Here is a 25,165-nt window from a genome sequence, read left to right on the forward strand (position 1 = left end):
TACAGTTTGCGTCTGCAGCTCGACTTGCGTGTGACCTCTCCGGTCTCCAGCCTCCTCCTTCCCACCCCCCGTCCATTCCCCGATCAGGTGGAAAAAGCTGATGCCGTCCCTCTGCTCCCTCCGCTCCTGCTTACGTACTGTCGTTCGCTCCGATCTGGACGCTATTTGCGCTTGATTGACGTGCTTCGAGAAGGGTCGATTGCCTGCTCTTCCATCCTGGTCGCTGAAAGTACCGCTCCAAGTGCTGCTCGGACCGAGGGGCATCATCGGTTGCGTCGTGTGGCTTGTTCTAGCTCTGACAATGTGGGATTGCCTTGGGTCCTAAGCTTTCATGGTCTATCAATCCCCACTTCAGGGACAAGTTTGATTGCGCAGCCCCGTGAGGTATATGAGAGCAGAACCTTATTGGGTTCCCAGGACAACTTGTCTGCTCATTAGACTCCGACATCCGCCTCCTTGCATCGATCCATTGGAGACGTCGCAGACATCGCCAATATGGACGGTCAACGGCCGCAGCAGTACATCCCCGTACCCCCGCCTTCGTCGGCGACACAACCCTCCCAATCGCACATAATACCTTTACCACCGCCACCGCCTCGTTATCCTCCTACTCAGTCGCAGGGCGTTATGCTTCCGCCGCCCCCGGGACCACCGCCAGGGACAGCATATGGCACCTCCAAGCTTACCAATCCCCAACTGCAACATCAGAATACACTTGGGTGGCAGCAGCAGAGCTGGGCACGGCAGGCACTCTCACAAGGGTATCTTCCACCTCCTCCGCCTCCCCCTATGGTCCCTGCGAATCAATCTCCATACGGGCGTCCTGCAGCTTTGTCGATTCCCTCCGCTGAAACTCGGACGTCTGCGACTTACGTTCCTCAAGCTGGTACTTTTGGGCCGGGGGTCGGGATTCCACCCTTTGACGTACACTCGAACCCCACGTACGACGGTGCGGGGACAATGCAGCCCAGCGACAGACAGCGGAACCCATCCACCCAAGCCTACGACTATCCGGCCACCGACTCTTCTCCGTATAAACGGGATGCCAATGTCCCTGCCACCCCTTCAACGACTCGCAATCTACCTTCCTCCCTAGCTGTCAATGATGGTGCTCATGATATGGCTTCAGTCAACTACTCTGCCACGAACCTGCAAAACTCGCTACAACAGGCATCTGCGCCATCTTCGGAACTGACCACATCGGGCAGTCATCGCCATAACCACAATACATTGTTTGGAGGTATGTCGCCAAATGAGGCCTCAGTCCAGTGGCCTCTCGATCGTGTCCTCCAATGGCTTGCGAATAATGGATTCTCCACGGACTGGCAGGAAACATTCAGGTCCTTGGAAATTCAAGGTGCCGACTTCCTTGAGCTAGGTCATGGGTCAAATGGCCGCCCTAATCTGGGCAAGATGCACCAGGTGGTCTATCCTCATCTTGCAAAAGTGTGCGAAGCAAGCGGCACTCCCTGGGATCAAATCCGTGAACGGGAAGAGGGAAAACGTATGCGCCGCTTGATCAAGAAGATCCATGATGACGGTACTTATGATACCGAGATCTCTATTCAAAAGCGACGCGATTCTCACCCCATGAGCGCCCACGATGGCGCGCCTGATGCTTCGCCGAAATTAACTTACGAGCCCAGGTCCGCGGGTCCTACAGGGAATATCACGAACAGCCCTAATCTCAAGGCCCCACAGCCCGCATATGGACAAAGACAGAGCGTTCAGATGCGTTCTTTTACAACACCCATACCCACCACCCATGATCATGCATCTTCCGAGCTTGCTCCGAGCGAAGCTAATACAATGTGGTCCCGATCGGACTATTCGCGAGCTGTTTTGTCTAGCATTGGCGGCGAGCATCACAGGCAGAGCCCTTCGATGTCCAGCGATGGCGGAACATTTCAGATACCTATTAGATCCTACGAGGACAGTCCCAAGAGTGGCAGTCCAGCAGCGCAGCATGCTACTCTTGCACACACAGGCCCCTCGTCATCCACGGGAGATCTAGGCGTCAAGTTCGAGCACTCACGCGGCAACAGTTCGGATTCGACGACTGGTCGCCGGTATTATGAATCCATCAGGCAAGACGGCGGGATCCGTCCTTCGCCCCAGGAGTCAAGCAATCGTCATTCTGGTGGAGAAACCCCGTCTTCATACCCCAAAGACCACCGTAATGGGCTTTTGGGCTTCTTCAAGAAACGTTCCAAGGCAGGCGATTCCAACCACCCGTCTCCAGAGGAGCCGTTCTTGGAGTCTCCCACCAGTCCAGTGAACATGCGCCAGAACAGCTCGCAGCTGCCTTATAATAGGCCAAATTTCAGCACCAGTGAGTTGTCGCTGGGCGGCGAGCGGCCATCATCTTCATCCATGTCGGACCACGAACGATTGACGTTGCGAGGTAACAAGCCAATGCAAAAAAGCAAAAAGTGGACTTTTGTGACTTTGGACGGATGGAACTATCGCTTGGTCGACATAACCGAGATGGACTCTGTGGAGACACTGCGTTCTGCCATTTGTCAAAGCCTTGGAATCGCTGATTGGACTGGGGCGCAGATCTTCATGACGGAGCCCGGGCAGACTGAACACGATGAGCCGTTGAATGACACTAGCCTGGCTTTGTGTCGGCGGACAAAGTCAGACACGGTTGGCTCATTGAAATTGTTTGTACGAGGGCCCCATATGCAATTGGGTGTGAACAGCTCCACTCACTACGGCTTGGGGCTTTCGATCCCAGAGAAGGGCACAGCCTCGCCCACATCTGCTCACCAGTTGCACAGGAAGCCGCTTGACGATGAAGCTCTCAGCAGGATATCTCCTCACAACCCAGCCAAGCCTACGTCTCCTCAAGTGTCTTCACGGCAGCAGCTCAAAGCTCCCAGTTCCAAGCTACCGCCAGCCTCGCAACCATCAATCACAACGTCCCCAGTCGATGGTGGCGCCGAAGCAGGACTGCCTACTGATGCCGAGAAGGCAGACTTGTTAGCTCGTCACGAAGAACATATGCGTGAGGTTGAGCGGAAACAGAGGGCCTATCGCATCTCAAAGGTCCCACCGATGCCACAGCCGAGAAAGGATGTCTACGGTGAAACTGGTTACCGCCGTGAAGGCGTTATTGATTTTGATCAGCCTCGCACGTCTCCTTACGAAGACAAGAAGTCTGAGCCCCTTGTGCCACTTCGCAAGCCTCCCACTGCGCCTCACGAGTCAAGCACACTCACCAAAGTCAACTCACTAAGGAAGAAGGATGTTGAGCGGCCCCGCATACAGACTACCGCGCAGCCACATGGTACTCATGGTCTCGGAGCAGTATTGGCTAGTGTTGGTAGGATGACCAGCGCCATTGGAACCCCGTCTCCATCAGTCCCCACGCCACCTGCCGCCAGTCAGGAGTTCAAAGGACCGCTATCATCGGAGCAAGATAACCAAACAACGCCGACAGTGCATTCGAGTCAGTCTCCGGCACAACCTGGCTCTGCGACTCCTCAAGAACCAAAACCGACTTTGCAGTCTCGCAAGTCATTTGGACCCGAATTTGACTTTGAGGAGACCAAGGTTTCTTTCCAAGGGTCGCCGGTGCCACAGCAGCCCCAGGAAGACTCCGACGAGGACTCCGATGATGGTCTTTTCGCCATTCCCATCGCGAGTACCAAGACCCCGGTTAAAGAAAACCCGCCAGTGTCCGTCTCGCCTGAGTCGCAAAGGCGAGCCGGGAAACCGTCTCTCACGCTGAACACTGAGAATAGGCTACGGAAAGGACTATCCGTCAGCTTCAGATCCCCGAGTGCTACCCGCGAAACTTTCGCCAGTTCAAGCGGGGAATCAGGCAACAGGAACCCGTCCTTCCTTGACATGACTGCTTCGCCGGAGGAAGAGAAGCCACCTCGCAGGGATTCCTTTGCCCAAGGAGACCTGTGGGCAAGCAGACCTCCAGTAGAGGGCGTTATCGATCACCTCGATGACTTCTTCCCGGACATTGACCTTGATACCCCTTACCTTGACGGGCAGGGCATGTCACCCCCTTCATCCCCGGCATCTAAGGTTGCAACCGACAACGACATAATTCCCAAAGATAAACCAGAAGCTGTATCACACCCCACACCACATACACCTGCGCCCCCAAGCGAAAATACCCTTGGGTCTAGCGAGCCAACCATCAAGCCTCAGGATCCAGGAGTCGTTGCTCGGCGGAACGTCAGTCGCTCGGGCGGTGGACTCACACGCATGAAATCGATTCGAGAAGTGGCAAAAGGTGCCAATCAAGCTAGTAGGAATCGGAGTGTGACAGCCAATACCGGCAATCAAAGATCAGGTGATATTTTGCGCCGCAAGAGCACGAAGATGTTCGGCGCCAAGATTATGCAAATCAGTCCGAAGCGTGGCAGCCGCCTTAGCCAGCTGGACCCTATCCCCCAGAACCAGGCGCCTGCGGGAAATATCCCTCAAAGACAGCCCACTTTCCGCATCATCCGTGGTCAGCTCATCGGCAAGGGAACTTATGGCCGCGTATACCTTGGCATGAACGCCGACAATGGTGAGGTCTTGGCTGTGAAGCAAGTGGAGGTCAATCCTCGGATTGCCGGCACAGACAAGGACCGCATCAAGGAGATGGTCGCAGCGATGGACCAGGAAATTGATACCATGCAACATCTCGAGCATCCTAATATTGTGCAATACCTCGGTTGCGAGCGAGGCGAATTCTCCATCTCGATCTATCTCGAATATATTTCTGGTGGCTCTATCGGCAGTTGTCTTCGCAAGCATGGCAAATTTGAGGAGAGCGTGGTCAAGTCTCTGACACATCAGACCCTGAGCGGGCTGGCATATCTTCACAACCAGGGAATTCTCCATCGCGACCTGAAAGCCGACAATATTCTCCTGGACCTGGACGGAACGTGCAAGATCTCCGACTTCGGAATTTCCAAGAAGACAGACAACATCTACGGAAACGATTCGACCAACTCCATGCAGGGCTCGGTCTTCTGGATGGCGCCAGAGGTCATCCAGTCCCAAGGACAAGGGTACAGCGCCAAGGTGGACATCTGGTCTCTGGGATGTGTGGTATTGGAGATGTTTGCTGGACGCCGGCCGTGGAGCAAGGAAGAAGCTATTGGTGCGATCTTCAAGCTGGGTAGTTTGAGTCAAGCCCCTCCGATCCCTGAAGATGTTTCCATGAACATCACACCAGCAGCGCTCGCCTTTATGTACGACTGCTTCACAGTGTAAGTGGCATTGTCTTCTAGATCCATTTTCCGCCAGACTAACATGTTATAGGGACTCGCGTGATCGGCCGACTGCTGAGACTCTCCTAACCCATCCCTTCTGCGAACCCGACCCGAAGTACAATTTCTTGGATACCGAGCTCTACGCCAAAATCCGCCACGTCCTGTAAAGCCCCACCCACCTAGCACGATGTTCAGTATTATCGTATTTCCAAGCATCACTCTCTTCCAGCGTTTCGACTATGCATTTTGTTTCCTCTCCCCTGCATCATACCCAAAATCGGCAGCATTTCGCATTCGGTGTGGCATAGTTTGTTTGAAGGAATTGGGCTGGGTGAGCTTAATCGTTTGAATAAGATTCTGGATATGCCTGGTCTTTTCTTGGTTGAGACACAATCACGGAAAAAGTGTCTTGTCCCGTTTCATTTTCAATACACTGTATATACATTTGAGTTCAAGAAAATAAGAATACTAATATCTACTAGTACTACCACTGTACAAGAATAAAAGTCCATACTATCAAGACCTTACACTCCCACCCCCACTCAAACTCCCCTCCTCATCATCATCCTCATCCCTCCCCAACCCAACAAAACCCACCCTAAACACCCCCTCACACCACTCCGCAAAAGTATCCACATCCCAAACCTCATCCTCCCTCCCCTTTCCCTTCTTACTCACAAAATTCCCCCTCCTCCTCTCCGCATCAACATACATCTCCCAAAACTCCTCATAAACCTGAATAACCCGATCCTGCACCGCCCCCACCAGCGTCTCCCTCATCCGTCCATCATCCAAATACTCCCCCAACACCTTCCTCAAACTCGCCACCTCCCTCTCCACATTCCCGCACAACGTATCCATCAAGCCCCCAGCAGAGGGAAGATTTCCAGATGATGTCCTAGCCGGCAACGACGCCGTCATCTTCCCCGCCGCAAACTCATTAATGAATTCGTTAATCACGGTGCGGAGACGTCCGTCGAGTTCGACCTTCGCGTCGAGCATGTTCTCCACGACACGGGGGAGGAGGCCATGCCCCACTAATTTGAAGAGGTTGCGTGGGTTGAAGAGACCCCCGCGTGAGCGCAGCTCGTAGAAGGTGGAGGTCATGGCGGAGAAGTCGAGGGTGGTTTCGGGCGTGGTGTATTCGATGTCGAAGGCGACGATTTGTTGTTTGAGGATTAGGAGGTGGCTGAGGAGGAAGAGGTGCGCGTCTGTAGGGGTGGTTTTTGTGCGTAGGAGGGTGCTGGCGCTGTGGAGAGAGGTTGTGGTTTGGTGCACGATTTGGTGGGCGAGGTCGTCGAAGACGGTGGACTGGTTGGTTTGAGTTAGTTATTTGTTGTTGGGGAGTAAGATGGGGGAATGGGAGGGGATGTACATTGACGAGGCGGTAGATTCGGCTAAGGAGCCAGATGGCTTTGCGGAGGGTTGGGTACCAGCCGCTTTGGTCTTGGGTTGTTGGGGACTCGAGGTCCCATTTTGTAGCGGCGGTGGTAGTGGTGTCTTCGGGGGATGTTGATGATGGGTCGCTGTCGTTGCTGGGTTTGGTTGTTGGTTTGGGTCGGGTTGGGAGTGTCGTTGTGGTGGTGGTGTCTGTGGAGGTGATCTTGCGGCCGCTGATTTGGCCTTCGGTGACGGATATGGAGAATTGCTTGTTGCGGGCTGGGTAGTCGAGGTCTTCGGGGCGAGGTTTGTAGCGTTCGATTTCGTCGCGGAGGAAGGCTTGCGCGCGGAAGACGAGGCGGGTTTGGACGTCTTCGAGCGCGGGTTGGATCAGCGCTGGGAAGTCGAGCTGGTTGGCGTCGACCTGTTGCTCGATCTCCTCGTCCTGGTCGAGCAGGTATCGGGTTTGTAGGAGGGTGCAGAGCTGGCAGAGCTTGACGATCTTGTCTTCGTGGATGATGCGCGGTCTGAGGTGATCGTAGAGCGGTTCGCAGATGGTTTCTAGGAAGTCGTAGAGTCCGCCGTAGCCGTGAAACCATTCGCCCCAAAGTTCGAACTCGTCAAGGCATACGCCGCGGATGTAGCTGATGCTGGCGCGGGCGAAGGAGACGAGGTCCTGAGATGATGTCGGAGATTGCGCGAGGTCGTTGAGGTTCTTGTACACGAGTGGGATGATCAGTTTCCCGCGTGTGGCTGCGTAGTTCGCATGGAGCTCGTTGAGCAAGCTTTGGTATTCGGCTTCGGTGCCCTGGTCGGGATCTAGAGGCGGGACAGCTCGTTTCTGAATCTCGAGTCCGATCTGCTTCAGTTCTGGTGCACCGACTCGGAACTTGGCGTAGAGCAGCGTGGACATGGTTGTGTCGTTGAGCTGCTTATCTGCGATCTTCTTCGACGCATCGGCGTATACATCGCGGAGGGAGGACACAAAGTGGGTTCTGATCAAGGTGAGGGCACGGGTCATGAGTAAACGGTACCGGGAGCGGTATACACCAGCTTCCTTTTGATCGGGCTGCGAAATAGGACCCATTAGCTAGAAAGCGATAGACATTGTGATGTATACTGACATGTGTCTCCATGTAATCCAGGCATTCGTCGAGACGCCGTAGCATATCCGAGAATTCCTTCCCACGGACTGTATTACCAGCCCCGGGGGCATTCAGTCTCCTCGACGCAGGATCCAAGAAGTCATAATACTGGAGGTTCTCCTGAATATCCTCCGCCAAATCCGAGTCATGCTTCTGCGCAGAGAGCAGCCCCTCACATTGTTTCCGAAATTGAGAGGTCTGCGATTCCACGGCTCTAAAGTCGTTCGAGAGGCTAGTCAAAAGATCGAGGGTCGACGACGTATCTGTCAACAAGGAATCGAGATGGGACTTGGACATTTGAAGCTCCTGGAGACAAGCTCTAAGAACAGATTGATGTCAGCATAGACCAGGGGCTCTGTGGGGGGTGGACCGCGGATGGGCGTACTGGTACTCATCGTAGCTAGCTTCCAGCAGGCTCTCCTCTACTTCATTGTACCATTGCGCAAATTCTAGCTCGTTGCGAATATCGGTAACTGAGTCCACACCATCCGGGATTGTCTCGAGTTCGGTGGCCTCTTTGACCTTCTGTTCCAAAGCCCGGCCCGACGGGGCAGTTTGGCGTCGACTTCGCTGTCCTGCAGCTTTTTGACGCATTGTGGGGAATTCTTCAGTGTTGAAAAGATGTGCCTTACAGCCTCTGCATCAAAGCCCCCATAAATCCAAGGTAAGCAATCCCTATCAAACCCAGAGCCCAGGCGCAGGGAAAGACAGAGGAGCAATGAATCCGGCGTGGCTTCAATGCGCTATTCTGCCGTTGTCTTCCGCCTACGCGACTTGACGCAACATCCAGCTGATGTTTTGCCTCTTTCTCATTGATCGATCAAGATCCGCTCGGGAATAAACAAGAATATTGGATCTTAACTTCAGTCTCGGCGTGCGAAACCATTAAGCACTGCCAAACATCATGTGGACTCATCGGGGGCGGCAATCGGTGACCACCGTCGTCACCAACTCTTCACGTCGCCTTGTGAGAAACAACCGATCTATCGCCACGCCCTGGCGCAGATCTTATGCCAGCAGTAACAAGGGGCCGGAGCCATCGGCTAACTCGAACTGGCTCCGGAACTCTTTGGGCGTGGCGGGAGCAGGCACTGCTGCCGTTTTCATTTACGAATATGCTACATCCAACCGGAATCCGATTGAGAAGCCAGTGGAGAAGGTGAAAGACCTCGCTAAATCCGCCGAGGAACTGAGCTCGCAGTACGTACAGCACAAGCGGAGTGTTAAGAGTCCCGGTGTCTATGTCTGGGGCAATAACGCCTATCGTGTGGTTGATCCGGAATCCAAGGAGTCCGTGGTGAAGACTCCCCGGAAATTTGCCTACTTTGAAGGTCAAGTGCTCAGAGACCTCAAGCTCGGAGAGAGGTCCGGCGCAGCCATTACGGAGAACGGCGACCTGGTCCAATGGGGCAAGGGCTATTCAGAGACTGAATTCAAGCCCACAAAGACTCTTACCGGCAAGAATCTGGCTTCGTTGTGCATGTCCAACGATCGAATCCTCGCGTTGTCCTCGGACGGCAATGTCTACTCACTACCTATTGCCAAGGAGGACCAGCTGGGTGGTCGCAAGACCAAGGAAGGGTCATGGGTGCCTTTCCGGTCGGGAACATCCAGTATTAGCTACCGCTTGCTGCAGCCGACATTGAAGCTGGGCGAGCGTGTGACCGCTCTCGCCAGCGGACTCGACCATGCTCTACTCTTGACCAGCTCCGGCCGGGTGTTCTCCGTTGCTGCTTCTACTGAGAATTACCCTTCGTTTGGACAGCTTGGTATCCCCGGCTTGACCTGGGCTACTCGCCCCAAGGGGCCGGTGGATGCCCTTCACGAGATTACTGCACTCAAGGGCTCCAAGATCGTCCAGATTGCTGCGGGCGATTACCACTCGCTCGCTCTTGACAAGGACGGCAATGTGTTCGCTTTTGGCGACAACTCTTTCGGACAGTTGGCGATGGAGTTCAACCCGTCCTCACCTTTCTGCGATACCCCGACTCTGGTGCCCATCAGGAACCTCTACCGCGGTCCCTGGTTGCCCAAGGCCACTCGGGTTGCGGCCGGAGGTGCCAACAGCTTCTTCACCGTGGATGCGCAGCGCATACTCAGCTCCAAGGAGGACCCTGCCACCCTCCGTGACCTGGGACGCATCACTGCGGATACCTGGGCTTGCGGACGGGGCATCTGGGGAGCTCTGGGTACCGGCAAATGGACCCACGTACAGGATTCGCTTGCCAAGGTGAAGGCACTGAGTGGTCTTTCCGAATTCGACGAGAAGACCAACCGCCTGACGCCCATCCGCATCCATGATCTGTCAGTCGGCACGACCCATGTCTCCGCGGTCATGAACAACAGCACCCATGTGGATTCAGCTCCCTCCAGCACCTTGAACGATACTCGTGACTGGGGATACGATGCGCTCTGGTGGGGAGGCAACGAGCACTTCCAGCTGGGCACAGGCAAGCGCAGTAACCTGTCCAAGCCGAACTACATCCACGCCCCGCCGGAGGAGGCAGACGAGCAGCAGGAAGCACGCCTCCAGATCATGCCTCGTCATAAGGGCAAGGTTGATCGTCGCACGGTGAGCATGGAGCAGCGCGTGGTATGTGGACGACACATCTCTGCCATCTATTCTTCCGTATAATTTGACCGCCCTCTTTTCCATGTATAATGAACCATAATTGGTGCTATGACCATGTATATTAGCTATATTTTCTAGGCGTGTTATGAGGTGATTGGGGTCGAAAAAGTCGTTATCAGGGCATGTAATACCAACCTATCAGCACACAGCTGGAATTCAATGCAAATCTCATACGCTACATAGTACTAGGGTCTTTTGTCTGGAAGTGTGAATGGTTCCTGAACGGCCATCAGTGCCGAACCTCCACCAAAGACTGGGTCATGATGTCGAATACCCGGAAAATGTCATCACTTCAGTGGATCCTCTCGTCTTCCGCCTGCCCTTCCGATTGACTTTTGACAGCCACAATGGCTGCTCCATGAGCTGCTTTTTCTCTACATTTCCTTGAGATTTCCCCTTTAATATCGTTGTCGCATCGCCGTGTATAGTCTCTCTCCTTTGTCCACCTCCCAATATCTCGTCTGTATCTCTCGATCCCTCCTCATCTCCTCCAATCTCTCTCACCCCGCATCCAATGGCTTCTGCCCCGCCGGCCAGTCGCGCCGATGAAATACAAAATGTGAGTCACACTCTTTTTCCACTCCTGACGAGCTGGCGCATATTCCTCAACCCTAGCTCCTGAGTCCTGTGTGCCACTGGCATCAACCTATCCTCCAATCCGCACCATACTGACCGCATTGACTGCTCTACAGCTTCTGAAAGCCGTCGAGGATCTCCTGATTCCGTTCATCCGAAGCGCCGATGAGGACCCTTTAGCCCAGCAATCGCTGCACAACGGCACCAATGGCGACTCCAAGCCTCGAGGCACGGCCCTCGTCGAACACAAGAAGCCCGAAGAGCTGCAGAAGCTCCTCCAACTAGACTTCCCCGACCAAGGAACCGGACAAGACGGACTCATCGAAGTCCTGCGCAAGGTTCTGCGCTACTCGGTCAACACATGGCACCAGGGATTCCTCGACAAGCTTTATGCATCAACCAACGCCCCCGGCGTAGCGTCGGAGCTTATCCTGGCGGCGCTCAACACCAACGTCCACGTCTACCAGGTCTCCCCAGCCCTGACCGTCATTGAGAAACACACCGGCAAGCAACTCGCCACTCTCTTCGGCCTCAATGGCCCCCGCGCCGGAGGCATCTCCGTCCAAGGAGGCTCCGCCTCCAACACCACCTCGATCGTGATCGCGCGCAACAACCTCTACCCCAGCACCAAGAAAGACGGCAATGGCAACTACCGCTTCGTGCTCTTCACCAGCGCCCACGGCCACTACAGCATCGAAAAGGCCGCCCAAATGCTCGGTCTCGGCAGCTCCTCCGTCTGGGCCGTCCCCATCGACAAACAAGGCCGCATGATCCCCTCCGAGCTCGAAGCCCTCGTCCAAAAGGCCCTCGCCGAGAACCGCACTCCCTTCTACGTCAATGCCACCGCCGGCACAACCGTCCTGGGCTCCTTCGACCCCTTCCACGAAATCGCCGCCATCTGCAAGAAATACAACCTGTGGTTCCACGTCGACGGCTCCTGGGGCGGGTCCTTCATCTTCTCCTCCTCCCAACGCGCCAAACTCTCCGGTGCCGAAAAAGCAGACAGCATCGCCATCAACCCCCACAAAATGCTCGGCGTCCCCGTCACCTGCTCCTTCCTCCTCGCCGCCGACATCCGTCGCTTCCATCTCGCCAACACCCTCCCCGCCGGCTACCTCTTCCACAACGACGACACCGCCGCCGCTGCACCAGACTCCCTCAACGGCGAGACCGAACTCGTCGTCGACTCCCCGGAGGTCTGGGACCTCGCGGACCTCACCCTCCAATGCGGCCGTCGCGCAGACTCCCTCAAGCTCTTCCTCAGCTGGACCTACTACGGCACGGCTGGGTACGAGCAACAAATCGACTCCGCCTGCGCCGTAGCAGCGCACCTCGCTACGCTGGTCGAACAGAACCCCAACTTCGTCCTCGTCAGCGAGAACCCACCGCCGTGTCTGCAGGTGTGCTTCCATTATGCGCCGAACCGTGCGTACGTGCATCCCCGCGGACTGGTCTCGAATGAGACGGAGCGCGGGAAGGCGAATAGTAAGGTCACGGAGCAGATTACGCATGCGATTGTGGGTAAGGGATTCATGGTGGACTTTGCTCCGCCGAGTGGGGATGAGGATGCTGTCGGGAATGGGAAGTTCTTCCGGTGTGTGGTGAATGTTCAGACGACGAGGGAGACGGTTGAGGGGTTGATTCGGGCGATTGAGGAAGTTGGGCCGGCGATTGTGGAGAGGTTGAAGAGGGAGAGTGTCGGGGAGGTGTCGACGAGGAGGTTGGGGGAGAGGGGTCATGGTCCTGTTGTGCATCATTGAGGGGTGGGTTTGGTTGGTATGTGTAATATTTGGATATATTTTGGGATGTTTTTGTAGAAACAAAAGTCTGGGCTATAGATGGGATGGTATGAATATAGAGGGTACATACACATACATACAGGGTGGGTATATAGCGAGGAATACAGTGAATGAGATGATGAGCTTATATTTGAATGCACAGTGGATTGTAACAGTGGATATCTCATGCTTCTACTAATTACTACTACCATCATCCATATATACACCCCCGGTGTACTCTCTCAACTAATTACCAATCTCCGCCCGTCTCTCAAGCACGCTTCTCGCCTCCGCCTCTGTCAAACTCTCGATCCCCAGTTCTGCAAGCACAACCCGCGCGCTCTCATTATCCTTGAAGAGTCGCTTCTCAACCTCCCATAGCCCGGGGCGTGTGTCTCCCTCGACTTCTGAGTCCTCCGTGGTAGTGGTAGTCTTCGCATCAGCCGAATTCTCCAGTCCCAACAGAACAAGACCCTCCGCTAGTTTCTTCATGTTCTTGATAGAACTGCCAGCTGTTGGCTGCCCTGCTCCGCTTCCTAGTGCAGTGTCAACGACACTGCAGAGATGTTCGACGTCGCTGATAAATTGCGAGGCGCCGGACGCGGAGAAAGTGTTCCTTGTGAGCACGCTGCTCCAGAAGTAGGTCTGGATGGCGAGGAGGACCTGGCGCATGATGCGGCGGAGTGGGGCGACGCCCAGTGCGCGGGAGAGGAAGGTGATTTCGGTGGAGAGGGTGCGCATGGCTGGGGCAAGGTCGGAAGTGGGAGGGAGAGGAGTAGTGGTGTTACTCGTGGAGATGGAAGCCCAGGTGGAGACGCGGGAATAGGGTTTCAAAGCAGAGCGCACGTTTGAAGTGAGGGTGGAGGTGATGATGGATTCTGAACGGAGGCGAAGACGGCGGTATGCGGAGGCGGTCTCGTCGAAGAGAGCGCCATCTGTTGAGGATGCAGCGGTGCTTTGGCCGTGGTTGTTGTTCACGGCTTGGGAGGTGCGGGATGCGACGTCTGCGATGGACATGGTGCCCGCTACGTTCTTGCCGCCGTCTTTGTTTTGTCGGACGCGGTCTTGGAGCTCAGTCCAGAGTTCGACAAAGAATACTTCGTTGCTCCAGTCTTCCATCTTCTTCTCGAGGTATTCCGCGCTGCCGAAGACTCGGCACAGTCGTTCGAGCCCGGCCACGCCTTCGATGCTGGCGGCATCGGCGCCTTGGACGGTGCGGCCAATGGCGGAGGTCATGGCGAGGTAGGCTTCGAGTGCAGAGTGCAGGCGTTCGTGGAATTGGTCGAAGATGGTGATTTGGATGTCGATGAGGAAGCGCAGCTTCTGGCTGAATGAAGACAAGGGCTGGTAGCGCTCCGTTATTGTCTCGAGAAGATCGTTCACCCGGATTGCAGCCTTAGTGGGCTTGGTAGAAGTGAGATCGACGCCTTCATAGTCGATGTGGCCGCTATCCGGGGTGTCGACGATCTCCTTGTAGCGGGCCAATGCGAATTCCTTTTCGACCTGAAGCCAGCGGTCAAACCAGCCTTGCTTGGTCAGGACTTCCCAAGTCATTCCCCGCCAGTCGTCGGTGGAGTAAGGGTCCGGTAGGTAGTTCCACGACTCGCGAACTTCGTTGTCAAAGTTCATCAATTCATGCATGAAATGACTCAAGAGTTGCGGGTGGTTCGAGATCTGAGGCAGAAACGTGGTTATCTTATGGTTCAGCACTGGCAAGAGCGCTGTGATGTAAGCGTGGGAGGCATTGTAGAAGTTCCACCCTATATCAGTGCCGACATTCTGCGCCTCTTGGTCGAAGATGGGTTGGAGGAACGAGGCGAAGAATCCTCCAAAATTGTTGATCAGGTCCATAACATGAGCCAGGAAATACTCGGGCTGCCTTGAGTTAGAAACTAGTCTTCGTTGCTGCAAACAATGTACGTACCTTGTCAAGCCTATTTGTCGGCTTGTCTCCGCTGAAATGGTACTTGAAGCGCAGTTCGAGCGGATGCACCATGACTTCCAATGGTAGTAGAACTGGCGGCTCGGCGCCATGGCGTTTCGACACAGAGGTATGAGACTCGAGCTCCCTATAGATGACTGGTTACACCCAAGCATTAAAGTTGACCTTGATGCCACGTACGGTTTCTGCAGGCCCAGAAGCAGTTCCACATTCTCCCTCCACTGTGCCTGTATATCCTCCGGAAAGTTTAGTTCTTTCGAGGGCCACTTCATCTGCTCCATCGTTCCTTGTAGTCGTTGGGCGAAGTTTGATTTCATTTGCTCCCTGAGGGCGGACGATAGCTTCCCCACGTAGTCGACCAGGTGAGGGGCAGCCCCTTCTGCAGCTGGCTGAGCATCTTTGAGGGACTGGGCAACGTTGCGTAGTCGGGTATACGACTGAATCGCGATACGCGGTTGATCTTTGATGTTGTTCAAGGCCTCCTTGCTGTTTTCAAGATCAGCGACCGTTGTCTTGCCTAACATGTTACTATTCCATACCTCAGCTCTTCCGCCTCCTTGAGCAAAGTCATATAGCCCCTCGAGATCTCAAGCCTCCGCAGCTTCTCTATACTCGCTTCAAAGCGCTTCGCTGCCTCTTCGCTAGAATCCGACCCCGTGAGTCCTTTCAAGCGCCGATTGATATCGGCCTGTTGCTCGTTGAATGCTTCGGCTTGCTTTCGAGTGGCTTCGGCATGATCTTCGGAGGCTTTTGTAGCATTCGATAGCGCTTCGTGGGCTTCTGCTAGCTTCACATTCAGCTGTCAGCAAGTGTTTTCGAATGTCTGCTATTGATCTGGGGATGGGAATACGCTCTACCTGCTTGCGTTGGAGCTCATGTTGGGCTCGGAGACTCGAGAGCAACGAGTCGAGACTTTCCAAGTCGGCAGTTACCTGCAGTTTGTCATTTAGATAATCCTCAACCCGTGTCCTCTCATGCGACGACAGAGCAGAAGCTGGAGTCGCCATTGTTGATAAGCTGGCAGGGGAGAAACACGGGGAGAAGGACGAGGTGTCGCTAACTCCGCCTTGGGCATTTCCGCCCTTTGCTCCAGCTCATCTTCCGCCTCCACCGCAAGTAACGTCACTTCCGCCCGCATCACAGCCACTATGGAGCGCGCGGGATGGGCAATGTCGCACGCCATTGTCCTACATCGTACTCCTAGATGAATGGTTGAATGAACGAATGAATGAATTATACATACCTTCAACATGTCCAGTCCAGCTAAGAAGCGCAAGAGGGATGATCCCGCATCTGCCTCGCAGCGCACCCGGAGCATAGCGTCATTCTTCCAGGGCCAGGCTGCTAAGCAAGCCGAGAGGACGCAGCAGGAATTTGAAGCTGTGCCCGAAGCTCCCACGGAACAAACTCTTTCGGACGAAGCGCTTGCGCGTAAGCTGCAGGCTGAATGGGACCAGGAGCATGCGCTCTCAAACCCGCAGGCCGACACGCCTAGCGATGAGCTTACTTCGGCGCAATCAAACACCGGCGATAACGATCGGGAAGCGACCAACGTGCAAAAGAAGGGCGTCCTGTCATTGCAGTCATCCACAGGTACGGAAGACACTGTGTCTCTCGCGGTTCCTTTCGATCAGAGTCCTATCGCGTTCGATGCCTCCAAATATGCGCGCGAGCTGCAAGGACACTGGGCTTCGGACGGCGGCGACGCTTCGTACGCCCTCTTGACCAGAGCTTTTGTGCTCGCAAACGCCACAACTAGTCGCATCAAAATCGTCGATACATTGGTCAATTTTCTCCGCGTGTTGATCGAAGCCGACCCGTCCAGTGTGCTTCCCGCTGTATGGCTTGCGACTAATTCGATATCCCCTCCATACGACGAACTGGAGCTTGGGCTTGGCGGGTCCTCGATATCAAAAGCACTCAAGAAGGTATACGGACTAAACAGCCAAGGTCTCAAAACTCTATATGACAAGCACGGCGATGCTGGCGATGTGGCATTCGAGGCCAAGAAGAGACAGTCTTTCACGTTGATGAAGCCCAAACCGCTTCGAATTAAAGGTGTCTATCAGTCGCTCAAGAAGATAGCTATGAGCAAAGGGAGTGGAAGTCAGGAGACAAAGCAAAGGATCGTCGAGAAACTTCTGCAAGATGCCCGTGGTGCGGAGGAGAGTCGATACATTGTTAGAACTCTGGTGCAGAATCTCCGCATCGGCGCTGTCAAAACTACCATGCTCATTGCACTTGCTAGGGCATTCCTGTACTCCAAACCAGAGGGGGCGGAATTTCCAATTTACTCTCAAAAGGAAATGGCGCAGATGAAGAAAGAGGAATTAGCTGAAATCTACGGCAACGCAGAAGAGGTCGTTAAGGCGTCATATGCGAGACATCCGGACTACGATGACCTCGTTCCCTGCTTGCTTGAAGTCGGGGCTACCGATGAACTTCTCGTTCGCTGCGGTCTTCAACTGCACATTCCGTTGAGACCCATGCTAGGCAGCATCACAAGAGATCTGTCAGACATGCTGACGAAGCTACAAGGGCGCGACTTCAGCTGCGAATACAAATATGATGGCCAGCGTGCGCAAGTGCATTGCGACGTACAGGGCAAAGTATCAATATTCTCCCGCCACTTGGAGAACATGACAGAGAAATACCCAGACCTGGTGTCTCTTGTCCCAGAAATAAGAGGAGAAGGCGTATCGAGCTTCATCCTCGAAGGGGAGGTTGTCGCCGTTGACCAAGAAACAGGCGAACTACAGGCATTCCAAATCCTAACCAACCGTGCGAAAAAGAACGTCGATATCGGAGCAATCAAGGTCAACGTGTGTCTATTTGCCTTCGACCTAATGTACCTAAATGGCCAGCCACTGCTCGACCGATCACTCCGCGAGCGGAGAGAGCTGCTACGGAGTTTATTCGTGGAGATCCCCAAACGGTTCACATGGGTGAAGAGTCTAGACGCCACTTCAGCCGACTCCGAAGCAGTACTAGAGTTTTTCAAGAGCGCCACAGACACCAAATGCGAAGGCATCATGGTGAAGGTGCTCGACAACATGCCGAAGCCGGATCTCGAAGGAGTGGAAACACCAGCTGTCGATTCTGCTACCAACGGAACACCCACCACACTGGGCCAATCAACCACCAACATGACAGATAACAAACCCTCCAAAAACACCCGCCGAAAAGCTCTCCTGTCCACCTACGAGCCCGACAAGCGCCTCGAATCCTGGCTCAAGGTGAAAAAAGACTACAGCACCTCATCCGAAACCCTGGACCTGATCCCCGTAGCGGGCTGGCACGGCCAAGGCCGAAAGGCGAAATGGTGGTCCCCGATCCTCCTTGCGGTTCGGAATCCAGAAACTGGAAGTCTAGAAGCAGTAACAAAGTGTATGTCAGGCTTCACGGACAAATTCTACCAAGCCAACAAGGACAAGTACGCGGAGGGTACCCCCAATGTCATATCCCGTCCCAGCTACGTCGAATACTACGGCGAGCCAGACGTATGGTTCGAACCACAGGAAGTGTGGGAGATGGCGTTCGCAGATATCACGCTTAGTCCTACATACACTGCCGCTCTGGGGTTGGTTAGCGATGAACGGGGTCTGAGTTTGCGGTTTCCTCGATTCCTCAAAGTCAGAGAGGATAAATCGATCGATGAGGCTACCACATCTGATTACTTGGCTTATTTATGGAGGAAGCAATCAGAACGGACGAAGCTGGAGGGCGGTGGTGGTGAGGAGCCGGCTGAGGAGCAAGAGTAGTAATTGGATGCAGTGAATGTTGGATGTAAACCACATATAAACAATACACTTAATACATAAACCACCCCCTCTTTACAAAGTACTCCATAGACTACCTAAATACCCTATGAAAACCATCACGTGCCCCTCTTCCCTCACCACCAAGTCATACCTACCTACACACACTCACACAGTACGGAGTACGTAGATAGTAATCCCGGGATCGGGATCTCGATCCCCCGATCTCATCCTAACCCCAAACAAGCAAATTCCCCGATCCAACCGAATCCCACCCTAAACCCAAAACGACCTAACCCGAACGCGAAATCAACACGATCAAATTAAACTTTCATACGCGTCGCGCGTAAACACAAATTTTCCTTTTTTTTGTGCAGACTTCATTCAGCTAAGTGGCTGGCCGCACACGGGTCGGTTTCTTTTCCTTTCCTTTTCCGGATGGAGCGGGGTCTTACCTTAGTATTCCCTCGTGATTCTGTCTTGTTGTTTACTTACTTTCCGTGTTGTATGTAACAGTGTAGGGGATTTTGGGGGGGGGGGGGGATGTTTTTTTACGGATTTACGGAGGATGTGGGTTTAATGGGTGGGGGGTGTTGTTGGTTTTGGTAGGGGTATTGGGATTAGTATTATTGATGTGTAGACATATATGTTAATTACTACATGTCTTTTGCGATTAGAGGATATGGTTGTGGATATTAGAATGTATGATTGCGTGACGTCAATGTCATCGATGTTTTACTTTCGGTTTCAGATACCGTTCCTGACTGATGATAATTTACAGGTCGACGCGGTTTGCCAAGTGTAGACGTCATGAGGTGGACTTCGGTTAACCGGATTCTACAGTAGCGTACTGATTGATTACTGGTTGTATTTGATGCATAATCGTATCTGTATGTGTACTATTGTATTCTGCTCATCGAAGCAATATCATGAATATCTGTGGTTGATGGGAAGGGCAACGAATGTCAAGATTAACCGAACAGTGGGTCACACGATATGGTTTGCACACAAAGGAAATCAGTTTCCAATAGTCCTCTGGAAAACATGGCATAAAGAGCAAGGGGTATGTAATATGGACAGATGGCGTGTACATTATTTCGATAATACCGGTCCATGACAGGGCGTGGCAGGATAACACAAGGAAATTTGACTAGACATTGGATACAGTGGCGGGGTATGTAGGGGGTAGAACATAACAGTCATTAGGAGTCATAAGCAATGGGGTTGGGGAAAATGCATAGACAAGAAGGGTAGAATCTGTACATCCAGATTTATTTTCTTTTTTCCGGTCGCAGCTCTTCACCGAGTTGGAGGACCATGGCAGGCCCCTTTCCGCGGTTCCTTGGGCTGTCCGTACTCGGCGGCAGCAGGCCGTCGAGATTAGATCTCTTTCGCTCCTTGTTGGCAAGGGGTGTTTTCGAGGGCCCTCCAGGCGTGCGACCGCCCCAGGGAGGTTGTGCCGGACTGGGTGTCACATTCACAAAGTCGGCAAAGTTGAACTGTTGGTTCGGGGTACCGAAGTTGGGGAAGACGCCGCCGCCCCCAGGAGTCGGGGTCAACGAGGGCAGAGCGGCGTGCTGACTCGGAGGAGTCGACGGTGGGAAATCCCGCACCTGCTGAGACTTGGCTGGTGTTGGGGAATTGGCCAGGTACAGAAGCAAATCTGCTCCGTCTGCATGCCGCAATTGTCGGTCGTTCCGGGATAGACGGGCGTGCTTCGGAGGAGGCGTGCGGGGAGGTGAAGAGCCTGCCATCGAGCTGACATGCTGAAAACTGTGAACGGGGAGGTCGGGGTCATTGTCGTCTTCTGAGTGATGAGGATACGCCGGTGAAGAATACTCGGGTATATCTGACATGAAGGGAAGGGGAAGGTGTCGGTTCAGGTGCTGTCGGTTGAAGCCTGGAGACGATTCGGGCAGGTGGTGTGAACTCTTCCAAGACACCCGGGGGGCTTTGATCGTACGATCTGTAATCGAGTCGGATCGCAGACGCTTTCGGCTGGCAGACAGCATAGGCTGCATTGCCTTCGAATCGAAAGTTGCTGCATGTCTATTCCGAGATGATCGAGGGAGCTCCTTGGAATATGACGAGTTTGGCAAGGGAGGCGGAGTCAATGGGGTTTCACTCCGACTGTGCGAGACCTCCGACGAAGAATCCGACGGCCTGTCACTTCCCAAGCACACCTGTATTCCGCCATTATGGTTTGGCCCGAGTGCCTGTAGACGTCCGTTCTGATACTTGACTTTGGCGAGGCCTAACCGATCCTGGAGGCTAAGGGACACCTAGTGGTAAAGAAACGCATTCAATTAGACTTGGCTTGGACGGACAAGGGAGAGAGGGTAAAAGTAAAATTTCAGGCCACATCATACAGAGCAAGAAAGGTGCACATACCTGGGCAATGTCAATTTTGCGGATCGTCCTCTCCGAAGTTGACGGTTGAGTAAGAGCCATTGCTCGGGAATATCGAGGACAGGGAGCGCTATTCAGCCGATAGAAGAGCTCTGGTAGTGGGCATCGACCGACGACGGCAGATGAAGTGCGGGCCCTGGGAGAGTCAAGGGCTTGAAACCACGTCCAAGTTCGAAGTGGAGGAGTCAAGTCGGTGGTGCACTAGGGAGGGGGAGGAAAGGCTGAGAGGAGGAGGAGGAGTCTGCAATGGGATCCAATTGGTGATTGGTGAACGGAGGGACGAGCCAGCCAGCCAGTGAGTAAGAGAGAACAGTAGTTAGTTCACCAGAGCAAGTTTAGTCGGTGATTTTAGTGAGGTTAGTTTGGGTTCGGGTCAGCAAAAGGAAGGGAGGCTATGGGCCTAAAGCAGCCACGAACTCTGGGGAAATCCCTTCTTCGTTTAGCGCCCACGGGCACGGAAGCGGCGAGAATAGCTGGTATGTATGGAAAGTCGTCCGGGCCTGCCTGGGTAACCTGCAACATCAAAGGAAAACGGTCTTTGTGTTGGGAATGCGGAAAGGGCCCAAAAGTTTCTTCAATTTGAGATTGAGGGCGGGTGGTGGATAAAGAGGGTGCCATCGTCGCCAGTTGAGCCAAGGGATGTTTTTTTTTGCCCTCTCTGACGGATGGATTCCCCGGTCGCCGTCAATAGCAGCTGAATTCCTTACAGGTGACAGACTTGATAATTGATGCATCTCATTCTCCTAATCGACATAATTCTGCTTTTTTCTTTTCTTCTCCTTTATAAATCCCCTATACTCCACGACTCGTGAAGGCTTTTTAAGTTATACTATACAGAAAAAAAAGATACACAAGGAGACGCTGCGACTCGCTTCTGAAGCCGCCGGCAGATAACTCTCGTCCAATCTGAACCAATGAATCCTGCGATCATTTCGGAATGCACCAGCGCACCACTGGTCAGACACATGCCACAGAATTCTCCGATCCATTCATTCTTGCCCCTCTCTTTGTCTCGCCCGCAGCATTTCTTCAGCCGTGCGATTGTGGAGAGAGGAATTCCTCCCTCACTTGCCTCAGCAATCAATTGATTGAACACAAAAACAAACCTTCCATTAATCGATGCCTGCCGACCGTAGGTATACTCCGTACTGACACCATACTTTTCTTCCCTCTTGGGAATGCCCGCTGCAGAACAAGTAGAGTTTGTCCAACGCATCTCTACACATGGGCTGCTTATACTTTCCAGATGGGGAGGTCATGCAGATAATCAGTGTCAACAGCATCTGGGTGTAATGAACACGGCAGTCAATGACTGAGTGTCGGTCATATGGCTCAGGAGATCACTCGACTGGAACAGAGAGCAAGTCATGAAGTAGGCGTCAGAGCAAGCTCTTCTGGAGCATGCGGATCATTGTAAATACGCCTTTGCGGCGGCTATGGACCGACAGTGCGACGCTTCGGGTTTGGCTGGACCGGGCGTTCAGTACTACTATGTAGGACCCCGAGCAGTGATACCCGACATTCTAAACTCATCTTCCCGTTGCTTCTGTTGCCGCAGTTGTCTCCGTGTTTGCCTTGTGCTCTTGAGAGTTGAGACATACCCGCTAGTGGAGATCACTGTTTTAAGGGAAGTGATCATCTGTTGTTTGCTCGTTAGCTACCTTTGTAGCTCGGGAGCTCATTTAACTAACAGATCGAATGCCCATGATTATTCAGCGGAATACGAGAAACAGAGGAATGCAAGCCAGCCCTACGATAGTGGAGACTGGAGGTTCTCGTGCAATGAAAAACCAGAGAGAAAAGAGATTTACTACAGACGAGCCAAAGCTTGCGAAAGCACTGATAATTAGAGATAATGCGACACGGGACGAGGTTATGGGACCCCAGTAGCAGAGAAACAGGGAACGCAAAAAGCATGACGTGTACGAAGAGCGGCTAGCATGCACTTAGCAGAGAAGTAGTATCCTCAAAGCCTCTCAGAGTAAGCACTTAAGTAAGTGCTACTACTACAGCTAAGAGAAGAAAGGTCCGCGGGCGGTTCTGATTGGGACTAAACCCCACAGGAACCAAAACAGCAATGCCGAAGTCATGAGATATGCAGAAGATTCGCGAGGATTTGGACGGATGATGACATTGCATTGGAGCGAATCAGTCCGAGCAACTTGGGAGCGTGTGATAAGGGACAGAAAAGGTGGCAGGCTCCGGCGCCGACTTACAGCCCCCAAGGAAGCCAACGAGATACTAACGGGGAGAGGTATTAGCAGGATCCATCCAGGTTTGGGGATGGATGGATCTGGATTTCTGCTTCATGCGGACTGGCCCCGTCTCTTGCTGCAGGGTCTAAACCCTTCCGGGTAATCTCAGACCTTCCAGGCAAACTGGCAGCTGTGGCTGATAAGGAAAGGGGAGAGGGGATGACGACTCCCGAAGGCACCACCACTTACACTAAGTAATTAGATACTAAACTTACACTACTACTAATCTTTTAGTCCTTTAGTCCTTTGGTAGTTGGGTGGTTGGGGCTCTGGCGTCCTTTTATTTTCCTTCTCTGCTAGTCTAGTACTTTACTCAGTGCCGGAGATACTCCGTGTTGCAGAAATCCATGGAAGCAATCATGGAAGCCATCATCATGGAAACGGGAAGTCTGATTGATTGCTGTAACATGGTTCACGCCGAAGAAAAAGGAAGAAGAGGAAGAGAGGGGGAGGGGCAAAGAGGACGAAACATAATTAGAACAATGTCAACCACACTCCGATGCCAACTTCTAATTAGTTACTTGTTTGTGCTTGGGACGAAGTTCTTGGTACCGTCCTCGCAGTCCCATGCTCTCTTCCACTGGACGTGCTGGGGACATAAGACTCTTGGTTTTACTACTTTAGTGTTGGTGAGACTTAAGGGGTCCCAAGTTCTTCTCCCTACAAAAGCATTGACTCTTGCGCGGTCCCTATCTTTTAGCTAGGTAGTTATCATCCTCGCCAATTTTGACTAGAAATCTTTTTTTCCTTATCTACGTACCCCCTTTTTGCCATCCTGCAGAGGGCCCGGTCTACCCTGAAATTTGAGACTCCAAGTTACTCCGGGAGTAGATAACCCTCCAGGGTCATTAAGGGTCAGATAAAAGCCCCATTTGGGGGGGGAAGAGGGGGAGAGGGGAGGAGGGGGCAAATTTGACTTGCTGGAGACGACGACTGGACATTTCTAGTCAGCACGCAGGAGCAAGTGTGATGCAGAGGCTAACAAAGTAGCAAGCAAGCACCGCCAACGGAGACAAATATAGCCGGCGATCGTCTTGGCTCCACCGTCTCGGGTGGTGAGACGGTGAAACCAAGAAGGCTATCTCTTCCCGCCCGTTGGCCAGTGGCCGCCAGCCTACGTAACACATCCTTGTCTATTCGCAACGGACAAGAAGCTGCAGCTGGATGCGCCCCACTGCAAGAGTGGCAGTTGCGTTTTTTTAGTGCCTGGACCAATTTTTCTTTTTTTCTTCTTTTTCTTTTTTCTTTTTTCTTTTTTTCTCTTTTATAAATTGGTGTTAATTATTACCATCGTCATTATTATATTAGTATATTTAGAACGATAATTTGATTATTATTATTATTATTATTATCATCATCATCGTGGGCAAGCACATTAATCACTCTCTCTACTGTATACCTCTCACACTGTTTACCTTGAAACGGGACGGGAATGGCTTTTATGTGTTGCTTTTTTGGAAACAATCTTGCCTCCCCGAAGACCGATGATCGGGTTCGAATTGATTTTCTCTACGTAGGTGGGAACAGATGGAGGCTGGAAGGGAAGATGAGCCGATAATCAATGTCGTTCAGCCGAGTTTAGTTCATCATATTAGTGGTCAGATCTTGCTTCAACCGAAGACAGTAACCACCAACTACCAAGCGGAGAGTCGTAGTATGTAACTAACTGGCTCACTAAATTCAAGCCACGCAATGAGACAAGAAAAGAACAGAACAAGCTTTGCGTTCGAAAGGAGTAACTGGATCTAGGTCCTTCGCCTACGCCGATTAGAGACAGGTGAGATTGCATTATTATTTGCTGTCTCACATACCAATGACATTATTGTTCGCGATTAGCTCTTAGTCCAGGCACTAATCGACTCCATCCTGATTTCTTTCTCTCTCACTCTCTGTCTCCGTCTCCATGCTTGCTTGCCTGCTTGCTTGCTTGCTTGCTTGCTGCTTTTTGCCAATTAATTATTCTCGTTTGTTCCTTTTCCCTATTTTCCCTTTTTTACCCTTTCCCTTCTCCCCCCTTCTGCCTGTCCTGCCCCCCCTCTCTCTCTCTCCCTCCCCTCTTTTC

General features: G+C 53.0%; 7 protein-coding genes across 7 annotated transcripts; 4 read left to right on the top strand and 3 right to left on the bottom strand.

Annotated features, from left to right (window-relative positions):
* Positions 1–381: 381 nt before the first annotated feature.
* bck1 (putative MAP kinase kinase kinase (Bck1)) lies at positions 382–5,493 on the top strand. The gene is made up of 2 exons (XM_025689140.1): positions 382–5,225; positions 5,278–5,493. Exons 1-2 carry the CDS (start codon positions 496–498, stop codon positions 5,393–5,395), a joined length of 4,848 nt encoding a protein of 1,615 aa, XP_025537407.1. The 5' UTR covers positions 382–495; the 3' UTR covers positions 5,396–5,493.
* Positions 5,494–5,712: 219 nt separating this feature from the next.
* BO79DRAFT_246936 (Golgi transport complex subunit COG3) lies at positions 5,713–8,347 on the bottom strand (the record flags this gene model as incomplete). The annotated part of the gene is made up of 5 exons (XM_025685607.1): positions 5,713–5,718; positions 5,757–6,539; positions 6,604–7,698; positions 7,733–8,072; positions 8,139–8,347. The coding sequence occupies 5 exons, from the start codon at positions 8,345–8,347 to the stop codon at positions 5,713–5,715; spliced, it is 2,433 nt and encodes an 810-aa protein (XP_025537408.1).
* Positions 8,348–8,595: 248 nt separating this feature from the next.
* Positions 8,596–10,520, top strand: BO79DRAFT_199289 (RCC1 domain-containing protein). Its single transcript, XM_025681409.1, has one exon. It carries the CDS (start codon positions 8,658–8,660, stop codon positions 10,386–10,388), a length of 1,731 nt encoding a protein of 576 aa, XP_025537409.1. The 5' UTR covers positions 8,596–8,657; the 3' UTR covers positions 10,389–10,520.
* Positions 10,521–10,765: 245 nt separating this feature from the next.
* BO79DRAFT_199292 (pyridoxal phosphate-dependent decarboxylase family protein) lies at positions 10,766–12,721 on the top strand (the record flags this gene model as incomplete). The annotated part of the gene is made up of 2 exons (XM_025681410.1): positions 10,766–10,944; positions 11,078–12,721. Exons 1-2 carry the CDS (start codon positions 10,900–10,902, stop codon positions 12,719–12,721), a joined length of 1,689 nt encoding a protein of 562 aa, XP_025537410.1. The 5' UTR covers positions 10,766–10,899.
* Positions 12,722–12,904: 183 nt separating this feature from the next.
* On the bottom strand, positions 12,905–15,688 carry BO79DRAFT_177560 (RINT-1 family protein; the record flags this gene model as incomplete). The annotated part of the gene is made up of 5 exons (XM_025679936.1): positions 12,905–14,614; positions 14,664–14,808; positions 14,862–15,167; positions 15,221–15,468; positions 15,539–15,688. The coding sequence occupies 5 exons, from the start codon at positions 15,686–15,688 to the stop codon at positions 12,986–12,988; spliced, it is 2,478 nt and encodes an 825-aa protein (XP_025537411.1). The 3' UTR covers positions 12,905–12,985.
* Positions 15,689–15,931: 243 nt separating this feature from the next.
* Positions 15,932–18,442, top strand: BO79DRAFT_199296 (putative DNA ligase I; the record flags this gene model as incomplete). The annotated part of the gene is made up of 1 exon (XM_025681411.1): positions 15,932–18,442. One exon carries the CDS (start codon positions 15,932–15,934, stop codon positions 18,440–18,442), a length of 2,511 nt encoding a protein of 836 aa, XP_025537412.1.
* Positions 18,443–19,320: 878 nt separating this feature from the next.
* Positions 19,321–21,164, bottom strand: BO79DRAFT_199299 (uncharacterized protein). Its single transcript, XM_025681412.1, has 2 exons — positions 20,831–21,164; positions 19,321–20,721 (listed from the first exon to the last, which is right to left on the bottom strand). The coding sequence occupies exons 1-2, from the start codon at positions 20,888–20,890 to the stop codon at positions 19,711–19,713; spliced, it is 1,071 nt and encodes a 356-aa protein (XP_025537413.1). The 5' UTR covers positions 20,891–21,164; the 3' UTR covers positions 19,321–19,710.
* Between the last annotated feature and the right edge of the window lie 4,001 nt (positions 21,165–25,165).

The sequence above is a fragment of the Aspergillus costaricaensis genome, assembly GCF_003184835.1.
Source record: "Aspergillus costaricaensis CBS 115574 unplaced genomic scaffold BO79scaffold_25, whole genome shotgun sequence".
In the NCBI taxonomy this organism is placed as follows: Eukaryota; Fungi; Ascomycota; class Eurotiomycetes; order Eurotiales; family Aspergillaceae; genus Aspergillus; species Aspergillus costaricensis.

Bases quoted from the DNA above. Each gene is read 5' to 3' on its own strand.
- BO79DRAFT_199299 (XM_025681412.1), bottom strand. From the start codon at position 20,890: ATGGCTCTTACTCAACCGTCAACTTCGGAGAGGACGATCCGCAAAATT. The intron at 20,722-20,830 runs GTATGTGCACCT...CTTTACCACTAG, and splicing joins GCAAAATTGACATTGCCCAG to GTGTCCCTTAGCCTCCAGGA.
- BO79DRAFT_199289 (XM_025681409.1), top strand. From the start codon at position 8,658: ATGTGGACTCATCGGGGGCGGCAATCGGTGACCACCGTCGTCACCAAC.
- bck1 (XM_025689140.1), top strand. From the start codon at position 496: ATGGACGGTCAACGGCCGCAGCAGTACATCCCCGTACCCCCGCCTTCG. The intron at 5,226-5,277 runs GTAAGTGGCATT...AACATGTTATAG, and splicing joins ATGTACGACTGCTTCACAGT to GGACTCGCGTGATCGGCCGA.